Consider the following 16,257-nt stretch of genomic DNA (forward strand, 5'->3'; position numbering starts at 1 on the left):
ATTTTCGTAACACAACTTTTAAGTGGGCTAATTATTAATCTGCCATTAATAAAAAACGCAAACTGGAATAGATGAAGAGGCAAACATACGCCAGGACTGTCGTATGTGTGGCTGTTGCATGTATATCATATGGGTGTTCTGTCGTATATCTGTGCCTCGTCGTCCTTGTCCAGTTTTCGCTATTTTATTAATTACGTTTTCGCGCTCCTCCTTATAATCGATATATTTGAGTTCTACAGTGAACTCCGAAAATCCGATGATGAGATTCCGCGTCGAAATCTTACTTTGTTGAGCGGCGCACCGAAGAGCTGTCTTGAAGGTTGTAGTTCCTGTGCCGTGCTAGATGATGATGTGCTGCTTTCTAAATTGTTCCCGCGTAGACGTTCGCTTTTGCGAAATACAGATGTTGCATTTCAATTCCAGAAAAGTGATCCCAACTCAGTTTCTGTTCGGTTCTTCCAGGCAGTCGTCGAAACACCGGACGAACGGAGTTATTTGGGCAGCTTGCCACTAAAGCGGTGCCGCGTTTTTACTGGTCAGGATATACCCTCTTCAGTCAGTTTTGCTATAATTCCACAGATGCCTTGGTCCAGTTTTTTTTTTTTTTATCAACTTTTGGTCTTCTGGAAAGTTCCTGGATATGCTCGGCTGTCACCAAATGTTATCACCCCGTGAACCAAGTCCGATCCCGAGTCCGGCAGAAAAATCGGAAGACAAGCGAGTAACCACAAGGAGAGCAAACTCAACAATGAAACCGCGAAGAACCTGAATCCTGATCCAGTCGCTGCAACTAGAGGGAACTTCCGGAATTGGATCTCCTTGCAGAAAACCGAAGAGTACTAGACGAACAATGATCAACTTGTCGCCGCAGACCTTGGCCGCTCCTACCGTTGTTTACACGCCCGTCACACCTCGCACTCCGGCGCTCTTCTACGTCGAGGTGTACGAAGATGTTGAGGACTGCATTGACCAATACGACTGTGTCGGCCATCACAGCGGGTGGACAAACGACCAACGCCTGCAGAACCTGTACGTCTTGTTGGAAAGGAGAGCCAAGCACTGGCTTGAGGACCACCAATCCTCCTTGACGCACTAGAAAGTTTGCAAGACCAAGCTGATGTGCACATTCGTCAGCCAACATCAACGAGAGAGGGCGGAAGACCTGCTTTGTTTCAGGGCACAGGGTTCAGGGCATAGGGTTCAGGGCACAGGGCTTCTTGGTGGAGGACGTTTTTTTTGTGCCTGAGCGCCCGCACTTACCAGCACCGACACCCAGGCTACAAAACAGAAGGAGCTGAGAATCCTTATATAGAGCATGAAAGACATCTTCGGCGGCCTTGCCCACGACCCTCCGACAACAGTCGAAGGGCTGTTTACTGAGGTGTCCAACACCGAACGTGCCCTGCAGATCCGAGCCGGTCACTGTTAACGACTCGCCGGCGTCTCTACACTGGAGTCGTCCAGCTTCAACTTAGACGCCCTTATCCCAGGCATTTTTACATCATCCACGACGTTGTCCGGGAGGGGCTCACGAAGCTACGTCCTGCCCCCAGTCACCCGGCTTTCATTTCAATTGCCGATGTTGTTCCGGAAGAAGTTCAACGTAAATTAGAACCGGAGACTTTTGCGAACGAAGTGGCATCCGACAAACAAAAGTTTGATTACGCCATGATGGCATGACGGCCGCCACCGACTGCCCGTTAGTACCCGACGCCAACTCGACGAGACACTCCAATTCCGTAGTATTCCTGACGTCAGAACAAAACAGTGTAGGTGTGTGCTGAGCAACGTACACCAAGGGAGCCGGACGTGTGGCGATTGGCCGACCGGTGACCACTGTGCTATTATTGCGGTGTGAGGCCGACCATGTATACCGGAGGTACCCGTACCGACGAATGGGCCTGCGAGGGTTCGTGCCAAACGACCCTGGACCACGTCTCGGGAAGCGAGCACGGGGTATTAAGGAGTATCTTAGGCGGCCTTAGTCCCCGGTACCGATACCACCCGAAAGCTCCCGATCCTCATTACCTCGACGTGCGCTTTTGTCCTTCGCCGATCTCGCCGGGACAGTCTGTACCCCCTGTCTCGTCGGTGTAACCAAGTGCAGCAATACCTGGAGGTAACGTTGCCAAAACGGGACGAAGTAAAGAGGCTCCAAGAGCACTAGAAGGCTCCTATGTTAACGCAGCGCATCTGCAAAAGTGTAGAATAACCTCCAGATTGACATTAAAGACCACGAAGCGAGGACGCTCATCGACACCGGTTTGGATTATACTGTTCTGAGTAGGAAGCTCTACCAGCGCCTACGGAAGGTGACGATGCGGTGGGATGGGCCACAAGAAGGAACTACCGTAGGCCACATAATAACGCCTATCGGGATGTGCAGTGCAAGTGTGGAGATCTATTGCTAAACCTGCCCCGTGTAATTCATAGTGCTTCATAACTGCTCGAGGGACATCGTCCTAGGAATGGATTTCTTGTCTGAATAAAACACCGTCATCGACGTCCATGAAAACGAGATGATGCTTATAAAACCCAGTCCATCACCGGAAGATCGAAGATCATTGGCAGCCGCGGTCTGAGTTCTTGCCGAGAATGTGAGCCTGCCACTTTGCCGCTTGTACTTACTTGCCGCCGATTACACTTGCCGGCAAGTACAAGTGTACTTGTGCTTCCCGGAAACAAAGAGGCTAGTTGCGGTAAAGCGCTACTGGAAGGCAGCATTTGCTTGCCAATAGGAAAAAGAATCGGCGTTACCAGGTGACCAAGGTGACCGCACCATGGCTCTCATTACGAAGTACGCGACCGAGGAACTTGCAGTGGCAGAAGCATCTCACATACCTGGACCTGAACAGGCCGCACCATCCGAGCTTGACGTCGACCAGAGTCTGTCATCACTGCGGTGACAATTAGTCCAGCTACTTAATGAGTTCCACGACTGCTTCGCCGCGCCATCTGGAGTTCGCCAGACCCATATTGCCCAGTACAAGACTATCACTGAAGATGCGGCGCACCAACTTCATCAACCGCCGTAGGAGGTTTCTTTTAAAAGAGAGGCTAGCCATCCAGGAACAGGCACAAGAAATGCTCAAGGACGGCGTCATACAGGCTTCAAACAGTTCATTTGCTGCCCTAGTGCTGCTGGTCAAGAAGAAAAGACTAAACCAAGCAGTTTTAAACACCGTTTCTCCGTGCCAATCTTGTACAGGACCTTGGTCATATCGTAAGCAAAACATTCCTGGTAAATGGTGTTGAAACCTATGGCATTAACATATTAATCAGCCTCGGGCAACACACAGGATTGATGACCGAACACGTTAAAGCACTGTGGCTCCCCAATGGAAAAGTGGCACCGCAAAGGCAGAAAGTCTCTTCTTGCTGATTTGTGGTACGCGCTTTTGTAATGCACGTCAAGAATACAAAGTGAGCAGCATGCTGAAGAATCCCTCGTTGCAGAATGAGAGAAGTGGCTTCGATAGCAAACAAACATTGCCGCCAGCCACGAAGCCAGCGTTATAGCAGAAGGCGCAGCCACGTAAACAACTAATGCTCGAACTATACCTACATTGAGAGAGAAATGTTCTAGTACACTTTGCAAATTACACGCTTAAGTTATTTTTGAAAAAAATATTTTCACCTAACTCTGGCATCTCAGCCAGCTCTGAAGCTTCAGCACATTTGATGTCAGCAGCGACACATAAAAAATGATCACAAGACGGTGGTTGGTTGCAAGCTAGACCATGGGGTCAGTCAAAGCAGCCACTAGATTAAAATGAACACAGACGTGCCAGGAGCTGGAGCTTCTTGAAGCTAGGAGCACAGGAGCATCTGAACGTCTGACACGGGACTTAATATAAAACTTGTAATGGAACCGTTAGCTAAGAATCAATAATCATGTAATCAAGCGAAAATAAACGTATTCGATCTGCTAACCAAATAGTCATCCTATTCTCAATCTAGCCTTTCCACCATCCGACTCAACACCACTAACAATCGTGCTCACAGCATGCGGTGAATCTTTCGAGGACACTGGAAAAGGGGAATAACCAGACTGGCGCTGTAGGCAGACTTGTTGCATGGGGGCTGCACTCCATCCATCTCCTGAACATGTGGTGCGGTCAGGTTTTGGCAGAAATACTGAAAAACGTATACGGAAATACGAATACTGTGATACATTACAATAGTAACTAAAATATACTGATACTAAAATATATCTGTAAAAATGTATCGCGATACGTATCGGAAATACATTTTAAACAGAGGCAAAAAGTCTTTGGAAATACAAACACTGGAATACCTTTTAGGGAAGGCAGAAATACAAATACAGAAATAGTAATACTGCAATATATTTTTCACATTTGTTTGACACGGCAACTGATATGAACCTCTAAGTTTGAAGTGGAAGTTTTTAATCCTGAAATTACTTTCCCGTAGGCTTTGCACTTTGCCGTGAAGGTAGTGGTTTCGGACGACGAGGAGTCCTCAATGGGCTAAAAAAACAAACCATTAAGGACTTACCTCGGCCCCTTCCCTGACATCCTGTCTGTCTAACGAGGGATGCGAAAAGACTTCGACCTCTGAATAAATTCTATCACATTAAATCCCATCAAAACGTCATCACGCCATGTCAACATTGATACGATTTATACGCCTTATTTACGATAGATATTTTGATAGAAAATGTTATTTTGATTATGAATACCTTCTTAGAGAAATTTCACTCCAGGACCTTTCAAAAAGAAGGATTGCTCGTGACATTATATTTTTATACAAAGTGGTTCACGGCCAAATTGATAGCAGTCTTGTGTCGTCTTTAAACTTTCATGTACCGGCCCGAGTCGTTAGAAACTCAAGCGTGTTTTATAGATCTATCCAAACGAGACCGTCCCCTCTGGCTAGAATGCCAATTTTTTAAAATGAATTTCCGACTCATGCAGACATATTCTTAAAGTTTGCTGCGTTCAAACGACTACTTGGTATGCATAATTTTGGTGTATCATTGTGAAATGTTTTAATTTCGAGAGCATATGTCGGGGGGGGGGGGGGGGGGGGAGGGATTGAGATTGTGTACTGTTTCAGGTTTTTTTTTTTCCCTCTTTAAACTTTGTATGTGCCACCACACTGTAACCAATAGGTTGTTCTGGGGCATTATACAAATAAAGGATTATTATTATTATTATTATTATTATTATTATTTATCACATGACGTCACGGTAGAATGAACTGGTACTTTTTATCTGTTGCTGTGGCCTTGAGCATGAATCTTTACCACGCTGCTGTATGAAAGGACAATACGTACTTCCGTTGTAGGTTACCTCGTTGAAAATCGTGCAGGCAGTGTCATTCGGAATTTTCGAGAATAGTGGACCACCTGAAGCATCCTGAAACATATGTCTTCTGTTACGGTTGAAAAAAAAAAAAAAAAACAATACGGTGGCATTCCTGTTGTGAAGGTCCTTGCTGTTGACCCTCCGCCACCGACGCATGGATTGCAGTCTTCAAGTTTCGCCTAGCATCATCCTAACAGAGAACTCGTGCACTGCGACCTGATATGGCCGGTGCAGGTGCTAGCTCTCCCAGAAAGAGCGCGCTCGAGACGAGTCGCCGATGTACGAAGCCTGGGTTGGCACAGCGAGGCCACGCCTAACCTCCTTCCTGGGTTTCGGATCACAAGTGCAGCGGGTGACGTTCACGTCGGCTGAGGACGTACCGTTGAGCCATGCAAAATTACGGGTGCAGCCGCAGACGCATTCGAATATTTCATTTCATTTCATTTCATTTTATTACCTCAAAGGCACTCGACTTTCGAGCGCATTACATGAGGGGGGAAATTCATAATATACAATTTGAACTTCAAAACAGTATTTTCGCGTATATACTATTTACATCTTAAAATAATACGCACAAAAATGCACTGGGGAAAGCGTGCAGACAAAAGAGCAGGAAAAAGAACACATACATGATATAACATTGCAATTTCATATATCGCGACATAATTGAATGAGTGTAAACAAAACTTAACGCAAAAAAGATCAAGATGAAAATACAAAAATATACAACAGCGTGCAAGGCAAACAAATATCAAGGTAGAAACCGCTTACTAACTGCTCATTCCAATGTACTGTTCACACTTTAATTTATATGCTGCTAGGTTAGTCTCCGATACCACTTCGTATGGCATATCGTTCCAGTCTCTAATGCAGATGACAACAGGCGATGAGGAAAATAATAGTGTGCGTGATTTGGGCGGCTGAATCTTGAGTTGGTGATCCGTTCTGGGTGATATATAGGAGGGCGGTTTGCAGTAGGTTTGCCTAAAAGTTGATGCGCTATTGAAAATAGTATGAAAAAGACATAGTCGTGACAGCCGTCGACGTTTCTCAAGAGAATGTAGACCAAGGTTGTTTTTTAGTGACGTGACGCTAGTAAATGATGAATAGTCAGAGGTAATAAATCGGGCTGCCTTATTCTGGACGGACTCCAGTCTATCAACAAGGTATGCCTGATGAGGACTCCAGACGGCGCTAGCGTATTCTAGTTTTGGAAGTATCAGCGAATTGTAGGCAAGCAATTTAGTGGACGGAGGTGCGAGAGATATATTTCTTTTCAAGAAGCCGAGGGTTTTATGAGCACTTGCTACTATGCAATCTACCTGATAAGACCAGTTTAACGTTTCTGAAAAGTGGACACCAAGGTACTTGTAAACGGACACCCTGTCAATGTTGCGTCCTTGAAGGAAATACTGGGTAGACGATCTACTTGGCGATGTGGAAATGTTCATGTGTTTACTTTTTGAGACATTACTATTCATGAGCCAGTCGGTGCACCAAATTCCGATCCTGTCAAGGTCATTTTGCAATATTAAATGATCGGATGTATCGGATATCTTTCTGTATATGACACAATCATCAGCGAAAAGCCTAATGGTGGACGTTAATGAAGAAGGAAGGTCATTTACATATATTAAAAACAAAAGAGGCCCAAGAACGCTCCCCTGCGGTACACCAGACGATACTGAACATTGATAAGAAAGAGAAGCGTTTATTTTTACGGACTGAGTTCTATTAGAAAGGAAGGAAGCGATCCAGTTAAGAATGCACGGTTCGATGCGGAGTCGTGATAGCTTTAGGAGGAGGCGACTATGTGGGACAGTATCAAAAGCTTTGGCAAAGTCAATGAAGATGATATCGGTCTGGTGATTGTCATGAGTGTTGACATGAAGGTCAGTAATGAACTCGAATAGCTGGGTGACACATGAGTGATGTTTCCTAAAGCCATGTTGGTTTGGAAACAAAAAGTTGAATTGATCGAGGTGAGCGAGAAGGTGCGTGTATATGACGTGTTCCATGAGTTTGCAAGGCACACTAGTGAGGGATATTGGTCTATAGTTGGTAGGATTTGATGATGGACCAGCTTTAAGGATAGGTGTTATTTGGGCATGACTCCAATCGGCAGGAACAATGATAGAGTCGAGGCTTTGCTGAAAAAATAGTGAAAGAACGGGAGATATCAAGTCCTTTGTTACTTTTAAGAGTTTTGAAGAAATTTGATCTTCTCCTGGACAAATACCGACTCGAAGGTTTTCAATGAGTTGGGAAATACCTTGAGGTGTAAAAATTAAGGGGGGCATAGGCTCAATGCTGTCTGAACGCAAAACGAAAGAAGGCAACGGAAAGCGTTCATCTGTAAAAACACTGGAAAAAAAGTTATTGAACGCGTTGGCTGCATCGCCGTCCGATAGTGGGACACCGTTCTCATCAGTTAGATCTGGGTGGGCGACCCCTTTCTTCGGATTAACGACACGCCAAAACTTTTTGGGGTCGGATCGCAAAGTATCTGGTAGTGTCTGGCCATAAAATTTCCTCTTGGCGTTTTTTACTTCATGCTTGCACGTATTTGAAACAGTGTGGTAATTTGTCCAATGTAGGGATGTATTAAACCTCGTAGCATTCTGAAAGAGCCGTTTCTTTTTATTCAGAAGTGTCTTTATAGATCGGGTGAACCATGGAGAGGCCGGATTCGATGCTATTGAAAAAGTAGGAATGTGACGTGACAACACTTCTTGAAGTTGACTTCTGATCAAGTTCCAGTTTTCACCGACAGAGCGTAATGCGTGGTTGCGCGTGTAGTCTATAACGAATTGAGCCATAGTTGTGTTTATGTCTACAGTGTTTGCACGTGAATAGTCGTGAATATTTTTCCGAGCCTTGGTGGAGCGTTGAACAGGGAAGGCTGCATTGACAGAAATAATCTTGTGGTCACTAATCTGGTCAATAATGTTGACGCCCAGCACGCACTGAGGATGTGTAGTTAGAAATAGGTCTAAGATGGCGTTATTTCTTGTGGGTTCAGAAACCATCTGGTGAAGACCGTTGATACGTAGAGTTTGAAGAAAAGCACTGGACTGAAGTGGGTTAAGACAGTTGTTATGGAGTTGAAGACTCGACCAATTGATACCGGGAAAATTAAAATCCCCAGCTACGACAAGTGGGTGATTAGGAAATGATTTAGTTATGGTGCCTACGGAATTATAGAAACATTCATTGAATTCATCATTCTGCGAATTCGGAGGACGATAGCAAACACCGAGGAGCAGAAATCGGAAGTCCAATTGCAAGCGTACCCACAACATTTCTAGAGGCGAAATGTTTTCAATGACCGAGCAAGTAATATCCTTTCTGACAGCGATAAGAACGCCGCCTCCTCTTTGTGTCGTTCGGTCTTTTCTATAAATGTTATAAGTATTAGATAAGATAAGTTCGGAACTGTTGATATCGGGGCATAACCAAGTCTCTGTTCCAAATATGATATCTGGTTGACAGCTTACGGTGATGTTTTCAAATTCTACTTGTTTTGAAATGATGCTTCGAAAGTTGGCTATTAAAAATGATAATCGGGGTAAGTGTGCAATGTCAGTACTAGAATTTTGAGCAAGTCATTCGTTGGAAGCGCTAACAGGGGAACGCCCTCCGAGCTGAAAGACGGTTTGGCTGGAATGAGAGTACACATAGATCTGGTTGTTTACGTATAGCTTATCAAACTTAATTTTGTAACTTGTTCCTTCATCTCTGTACACAGAAGCGTACTCCCACAGTTTTTGTCGCGCCAGCCTGGTTTTAGCGGAATAATCTTCCGAGATCGACACTTTTGGTGAAGTTACGTTTTTCAGTTTGGAAGCGTTACGAAGTATCTCCTCTTTACTTTTGAAGTTCAAAAGTTTCACAATAATCGGCCTATGGAAACCGTCTCTCTTGCGACCGATGCGATGCGCTCTTTCCACCTCGCCCAAGTTCACCCCCAAATTTCTTGTTACGAACTCACGTATGATTGTCTCAGCTTGGTTCCAAGTTTCATTATCGCTCTCTGGTAGTCCCTTGAAGATAAGGTTATTGCTTCTTAACCGATTGTTTAGGTCATTGACAACATTTTCGAGAGACTCTGACTGAATTTGCAAGGAAGAAGTGTTTTGTTGAAGCTCGCCCAGAGTTGACTTCACCGTGGTTAAGTTCTCGTTGATGACTTTAATCTCTTCCACTTTTTTTTCCAAATTACCAACGCGGACTCCCAGACCGGCGATACTACTTTTTATTTCGTCTAGCTTTTTTGAGTTCTCAAGCCTTAAAGGGACTTATATGTCTCATCGTTCAGTGGACCTTCAAAGTCCTTGAGCGAAAACACGTCGGCGACCCGAAATCTACCAAAGCGTTTACATGAACACTCAGGCGATTTAGAGGCAATAAAATTAAGGAGAATGACAAAGCTAATTAAGAGGAACTTAGTTTAATTCAGTTAAAGTAAATAATGTGTCTGTATTTAATGCATCGGAGCTTGGGTATTCGCCTTCAAGTTGTCTTAGGGATATAACATAATAGACCCTGTGAATTTTTACCTCAACTTTACTGATTATTTTTTAGCATATGTATCGTCGAATGTCGCCCCCCCCCCCTCAAAAAAACAAAAAAACTAAAAAATTGAAGGAATAAAAAATGTCTTCGTATCTTCTTTTCTTCTCGTTGCCCTAGGTCCATTCCCAGTGTGATGAATATCAGTAAATGTTGTTGGCTCTTCGAAGGAATGGTGTATGCCTGTGCATGGCCTCAGATATCTTTCACGCGCTCTGCTCCGGCCTGTCCAAACGCTCAGCTGCCCACCAGAAAAAGCAAGCCGAGCCAGTTTTCTAGATTACGCATGCGGTGCTCAGAACTCAACAAGAAACGGAAACAGAATCGCCTCAAAGCACGCTGTCAAGTGTGGGACCGCGGCATGACGATAGCATCTTTTCTGTTCCCATCATCAGAATAGAGAAATGCAAGTCGATTTTTGTTGATTCGTAATTTATATCCGCCGCTCTGGTTTTTGCGCTGTTTCGCTGATTGGTACGAATGAAAGATCGGAAGAAGAAGAGGCCAGCTGGGAATAAGGCGTGTTTTTCACGTTACCAGACAATAAGACGGACCAGTGGCACACACAACGTCATCGATCAACTGGGTGGTCACGCCGCTCGGTTATAAGCTCGACCGCAAGGTGAAATCTTTAGAGTCCGCTTTCGCGAAGAGTGCCGCCTGGCCAACACCGGCGCCAACCCCAGGGGTGCTATGTTGCGCTTTTTGGACTCCCAGAAGACTAGGAAGAGGGAAGTGACGTCAACGACACAGCAAACGCAGATTGGATGTTGACAGAAGAAAACGAAATCAACACCCAATCTGCGTTTGCTGTGTCGTTGACGTCACTTCCCTCTTCCTAGTCTCCTGGGAGTCCAAAAAGCGCAACATAGCACCCCTGGAGCCCCACGATGAGGGTGCTGGACTCCCTGCGTCGCCGGAAATTCAGGGGCTCGTCCGCGAGCCGGGCGTGCAGGGAGTCATCGCCAGGGACGCTCGGGACCGGCCTGCTAGGAGTCAGCAGCCCATGGCGCCCCCAGGAAGACCACCTGCTGCGAAAACCGCTGCGAGCCTAACTTCAACCGCAACATTACCCCTCACCCTTGTTCACAAGCCTAGCTCATTGAAACCATCATCACCATTTCTTTTAAAAATTCATCTGCGAAACACCTTCTGATCATCGTTGGACGCTGCACCGCGGGTCTTCGCGTGCAGGCTACTTGCCTATCTGCAGCGCCGCGGCTCTCCTGAGCCGAAATATATCACACTATCACTATTTAGTGGGAACCAATATTTTGACTCGTTTTTCTAATTTTGATTGACTCGACTTCCTGCTTTTTTTTGCTGAAATGATTGGACGCGCACTTTGTTTAAAAACAACATTGTGGGCGTTTGTTGTACACCCCTCCCGTTTCGAAAAGGTGAACCTTCAAATATCGATCAACTTCTTCTTTGCCAAAAGTCTGCGTGTTGCGGCGAGAGGCGGGGAGCAGATTTCCGCGCTGCTCCTAAGTTCCCTAGACCGGCGATATTGGTGGAGATAATGAATTGCGTCTATTCTTTGCATTCTTTGGTCTGGTTGTGAGCGCCATCCAGCGCACCGCAGTAACAGTCTCCACAGCGCAAATGCAATGGCCTGAGCAGCGCAGCCAGCGCGAGAAATACCCCGGAGGCCATGGCCTCTGTTTGTCCCCCTTAAATGTTTTATTCTTTATTTTCTGGTACAGTATTTGAAAGCTTTTGAGTTCTTAATCCTCTTCCGAATACACTCATTTTATTCCAGAGGGATGCGGTACTTGCCGTAGATAAAACCCAAGACATTGCAGTACGAAAAACATTGACCGTCCGCGATACGCTGTCCTCTCGAACGGCAGTCTCGCGCTGGAGCAAGAGCCACGAGCAGCGATAAGGATCGCTAATGCTTGGCACTGCGACCCCGCCCGAGAGAGTTATCGGAAGGGGCAAGCGCGCTGCACTGCATCCGAGATGGCGGAGCAGCGGTAGCGACAGTGGACGGCCGGCCGCACTATCTGGAGCGTGCTCGACCGCGTCTCCAAGGAGAGAAGATTAGGCGCTCCGTAAACGGGGGGACCCTCAACGTGTTCGGGGAGGCGCTTGCTGCTGAGAAACCGGTCGTACAACATTAATAGCCTCGACCATGGACTCCGACGGTGTGGGTGAGTGGACGGGCTTTTTTGTGCGAGCGTGCGACCGCTGGAGAATGGGATAGTTTTATGTGCGATAGGAGCCTAGATTGTTAGAACTGTTTGCAGAGAACACGACTCCCTCCAATATGTAGTGGACAAGATTCTCCGTCCCGTAAGTTTTCTGCCTTGCCAGGGGATGCTGCGAAAAACGAGTGTTTTCCGGAGAACTGTAGCGCAAACTTGCGTGTATGAAACAGACACGCCCCTGAACAGTGTGCCGGCTCTGCTATACCCCACGCGAGACGCTAAGAGCTTGAGACGGAAGACGCTGTTTTACGCGGTCCAGTTTAAAAAAGTAAATAAAAAAAAATGAAAAAACATACTAAAGCACCGCGACGTTTAATTGTCTGACGTCCCCCCCCCCCCCCCCCCCCCCCTTCCCGTGATTGCAGAAGCGTGCCCTAGTGGTAATGGCATACATGCCGCCCTTTCGATTGCTTTAGGACTTAAAAGTTTGCCGATCCCCAATGTTGCAAGATTTTGTTTTTCTGTTTGTAAGTACTATAACGAAGGAACAAAATCTCACCGATAAGCCATTATTCGCAGCCTCAGGTGAGCCCAACGAGAGGTCACCACAGTTAGTTCAAAGCATCGGCGCAGAAGGCCTCATCCTCGAATCTGCTTTGCCGCTATTGCACTTTGCAGGTGTTCCCATGCGGCACGAAATCGTGTTCGCTAAAAGACAAAGGGAGTCGCGTCCTGTGCGAACGGCTGTGTTCTCCAAACAAAATTGAACTCATTCAAAATGAACGAGAAACTCTTAGAACTAACGAAGAAGGTACAGGCGTGCAGGTAAACTTTTACATTGCAATGACTCACTTCGCAAATTTGAAATCGTTTTTTTTTTTTTTTTGTAAGCCTAGGAAGGGAAATATATATCGCAGCCGAGTTTGAGGCATGTATGTGTGAGCTTAATTGCCTTTTTCCTTATCGGTCTTGGGTTTTTAACATGTTCAGAAATTATGCATTGAAACCGAGTAAAGAAATACTAGGCAAGCATAAAAGCGCACAAGGAAGCAGCAGAAGAGTTTTTTTTTAGTGGCATGATCAGTTTCGGTTTTCTTTTCCTATCTTTCACTTGGCCATGAAGGAATTGTGAATTTTGCTGCTTTCTAGCTTGTAATGTGACCGCGACGTTTTTGAAGTTTACCGGACAGTTCGCTTTATATATTTTTAAAACGTGTCACAGACGTGGGCTGCTTGCCTGATAAGCAAAACGTATAATTCTAGAAAATGTGCAGATAAACATTACTAAATATTCCGTAAGCAAGTTTGACTGCGGTGTATTATTTCAAGTTCTGTGTGTCCCCATCCTTAAGGCACGTTTTCACTCCGTTACCTGCGTTGAACCCTGATGCCTTAGCGCCGTTTGCGTAATGTGTGGGTTTCTGTACTGGCCCATAAAAAGCCGCGGAAAGCGGCAGTAAAAACAGATAATGAGCAGATCACTTCCTCTAATGCGCCGACGTCCTTGAGCCGAATAATTGGCTAACCGCCTTATCTGACCTTCGCATTCATTTATATTAGACTCGGTGGGAATGATGCATTTACATGCTTACACACAACAAAAATGAGATACTTAAACGTGTACAGGCGAAGCTCCAGAGTCTTACACGCATGACTACATTGTTTTAGCACTTTTAATCTGACCTAATACAACATTTCGATCCTAAAATAGGGTGTTCTTGCATTAAACACCGTATATTTCTTGAAGGGTGTAAAAGAGTTTTGAAAAAGTTTGCTACTGTGAAGTTTGCTACTGCTTCACAGTAGAAAACTTTTTCAAAACTCTTTTACACCCTTCAAGAAATATAACAATAAGGCGGCTAGCATACACTTATTTTTAAAGGTGTTCGCCATCCTGACATCCGGTTTAGTCAAAAAGTTATTTTAGCGAAAATCTATTTTTTTGCCTCAGCTTTTACACTTTTATGTTTTACTTGAAGATACATTCTTTGAACTTAGATATACTATGCATTACGCCAAATATTGACGAGAATAAAGCAAAATACGTACGATATTTATGATTGCAGAGACGGAGCAAATGCAAATGACTATCATTGAATTGTCGAGTTAGTAAGGAGCTGGAACAGTTAAAAGGAGCATGACGATTCCCTCGTGAGTGACCCATCAGGTCTCTATTTGCCGTTTCCGTGCATGTGAAAAATACCTCAATGTTCCGCGTGCTTTTAAACTCGTTACTCCTGCAAAACATCTCCTAGAGTGCTAGCCCTGGGACAAGCTGATTTACACTCCTAAAGTGTAAAACAAAGGATGTTACCTTAAAAGGCGCTTCTTTACGAACGATGTCATTCAAATTGACTACTTTGCAGAGTATTTTTCTCGCACCTCCGCTTTGATAGTCCCGGAGGCGTGCACGTTTAAATTTTGTCTATTTAGTAAAGTTGCAATTAAGCGTGCGACGTATTCAGGTTGTGCTGTGCATGAGTAAAACTAGCGCATCTATGAATGAGTAATTTTAAGTCAACGAAAGAATTTGTGTTTTAATTTTTATATCTTTGCAGAGTTTATTTATGTTACCTACTGCGGGTCCGTTCGAGCAATATACCATGAGTGGATACAAAGCTCTATGGCAAAGACACATCGCACCATGAACCGACATGGTATTCGAAATAACTTCGCATAAAATATATCAGTTGTTAAGGCTTCAACAGTGTATATTGATAGACAGTACGTTTCTATTATTGTTCTCCCAAAACAAAACAGGAAAAACGTTGGTTCTTTGGTACGGCGGTAAACGCCTTCAATGATTAAAACGTGTATTGCGACGTGAGGTTGTATCTCGGGCAAGGTGATGGATCGAAATTTTGATCATTATTAGTAATGAGACATAAACACTTGATTAAAGATGGTTATTTTCCTATTGACCCGCGGTTTACTGCAGGCCGATGATCGAGGAGTTCTTCGGTGAGTTGGAGGAGTACGACTGAAGCTTTGTGATCGTACAGTGCAAACCGATTGTTTATACTTAATTTGCACGAATACTTTTGGTATAAGCAATGAACATATATGATCCTTATGTACAAAGCAGGGAACTCCAGGTGAACTCGTTACGGGGTCAGGACCAAAGCCAAAATCGCTTTTTCTCTCCCGGATACGGGCTTTTGGGGGCATCAACATCTTTGCCCTCGGGCAAAAGTTAGTTGATTGTTTCAAATTTTACGAAGACGCATGACACAAACATGTGAATAGTCGGCATTGACATTGGTGAAGTCTGCAACGAAGCCAGGCTGATAGCTCTGGCGAGAGCCGTAGGGTTTGCTGTGCAGTGGGACCCCGGCGCCTCTGTTGGAACGCGGTAAGCACGGAAGAGGCTTGCCGGCAAATAACTACCTTTGCCGCTAAACAAAAAAAAACAAAAAACACACGAGAAACGCGCCATCGGTGAAATGCTTGCGACGAAAGACCCCTCACCCGAAAAAAAAAATAAAACGAAACCTGCCGGGGAATTAAAAAATATCGTCTGCCCCCCCCCCTCCCCCCCCCCCCCCCCCCCTGGTGCCGAAATCTAGTCCATCCTTACAACTTGAGTCTCAGATTTTTTTTCCCCCGGGAGCATGCTAGCGACCCTAATTCGAGAGAATATAGCATCTAAAACTTTTTAGTTATATTAAAGTTAACGGTTGGGCTAGTTGGGTAAACATCTTAATTACAAAAACTCAAATGACAAGGACAGAACAAATATATGAACAGGACAAGCGCTTTACTAACAACTGATTGTTTAATGCATGATAAGAAAAAGACGAAAACGAGAAGAGAAATTGTAAATCAAAATGCTAATTGCATTCACACAAAAAAATGTTTAAAAATTTTTTGATAAACATAAGCAAAATTAAATTGAAAAATGAGACCGACCGAAAAAAATATAGAAAAGCAGCCAGATTAAGAAAAAAGGTTGAGGTATTCTATCTCTTCCCCGGACAGTGAACTTGATGGTGTGCTAATGGACCTGTCTCCTTTTTCTCTTATAGTTTTTGCCTCAAAAAATTATCTGGTTCTCTTGCCCCGAAAGCGATTGAGGACTTTTGTTTTGATTGAATAGAGGAGTGCATTTACTGTCTCTGACATGTATGACCACCTGTCCTGAGGGTGACGAATGTATAAAGGGAGTGTCAAAATACACGCGCGGGGATGTAGCCATGTCGGGA

General features: G+C 44.8%; 1 protein-coding gene across 1 annotated transcript in view; it reads left to right on the forward strand.

Moving 5' to 3' along the window:
- Positions 1 to 11,808: 11,808 nt before the first annotated feature.
- The window catches only part of LOC115309859 (venom phosphodiesterase 2), a 131,306-nt gene continuing 126,857 nt past the window's right edge, over positions 11,809 to 16,257 (forward strand). Inside the window, exon 1 of the mRNA XM_040217336.2 lies at positions 11,809 to 12,058. Coding sequence (XP_040073270.2) covers positions 12,040 to 12,058 — 19 coding nt within the window. The 5' untranslated portion in view covers positions 11,809 to 12,039. The remainder of the gene's footprint in view (positions 12,059 to 16,257) is intronic.

This window comes from Ixodes scapularis, unplaced genomic scaffold (genome assembly GCF_016920785.2).
Source record: "Ixodes scapularis isolate PalLabHiFi unplaced genomic scaffold, ASM1692078v2 PGA_scaffold8__174_contigs__length_109621045, whole genome shotgun sequence".
Classification (NCBI taxonomy): domain Eukaryota; kingdom Metazoa; phylum Arthropoda; class Arachnida; order Ixodida; family Ixodidae; genus Ixodes; species Ixodes scapularis.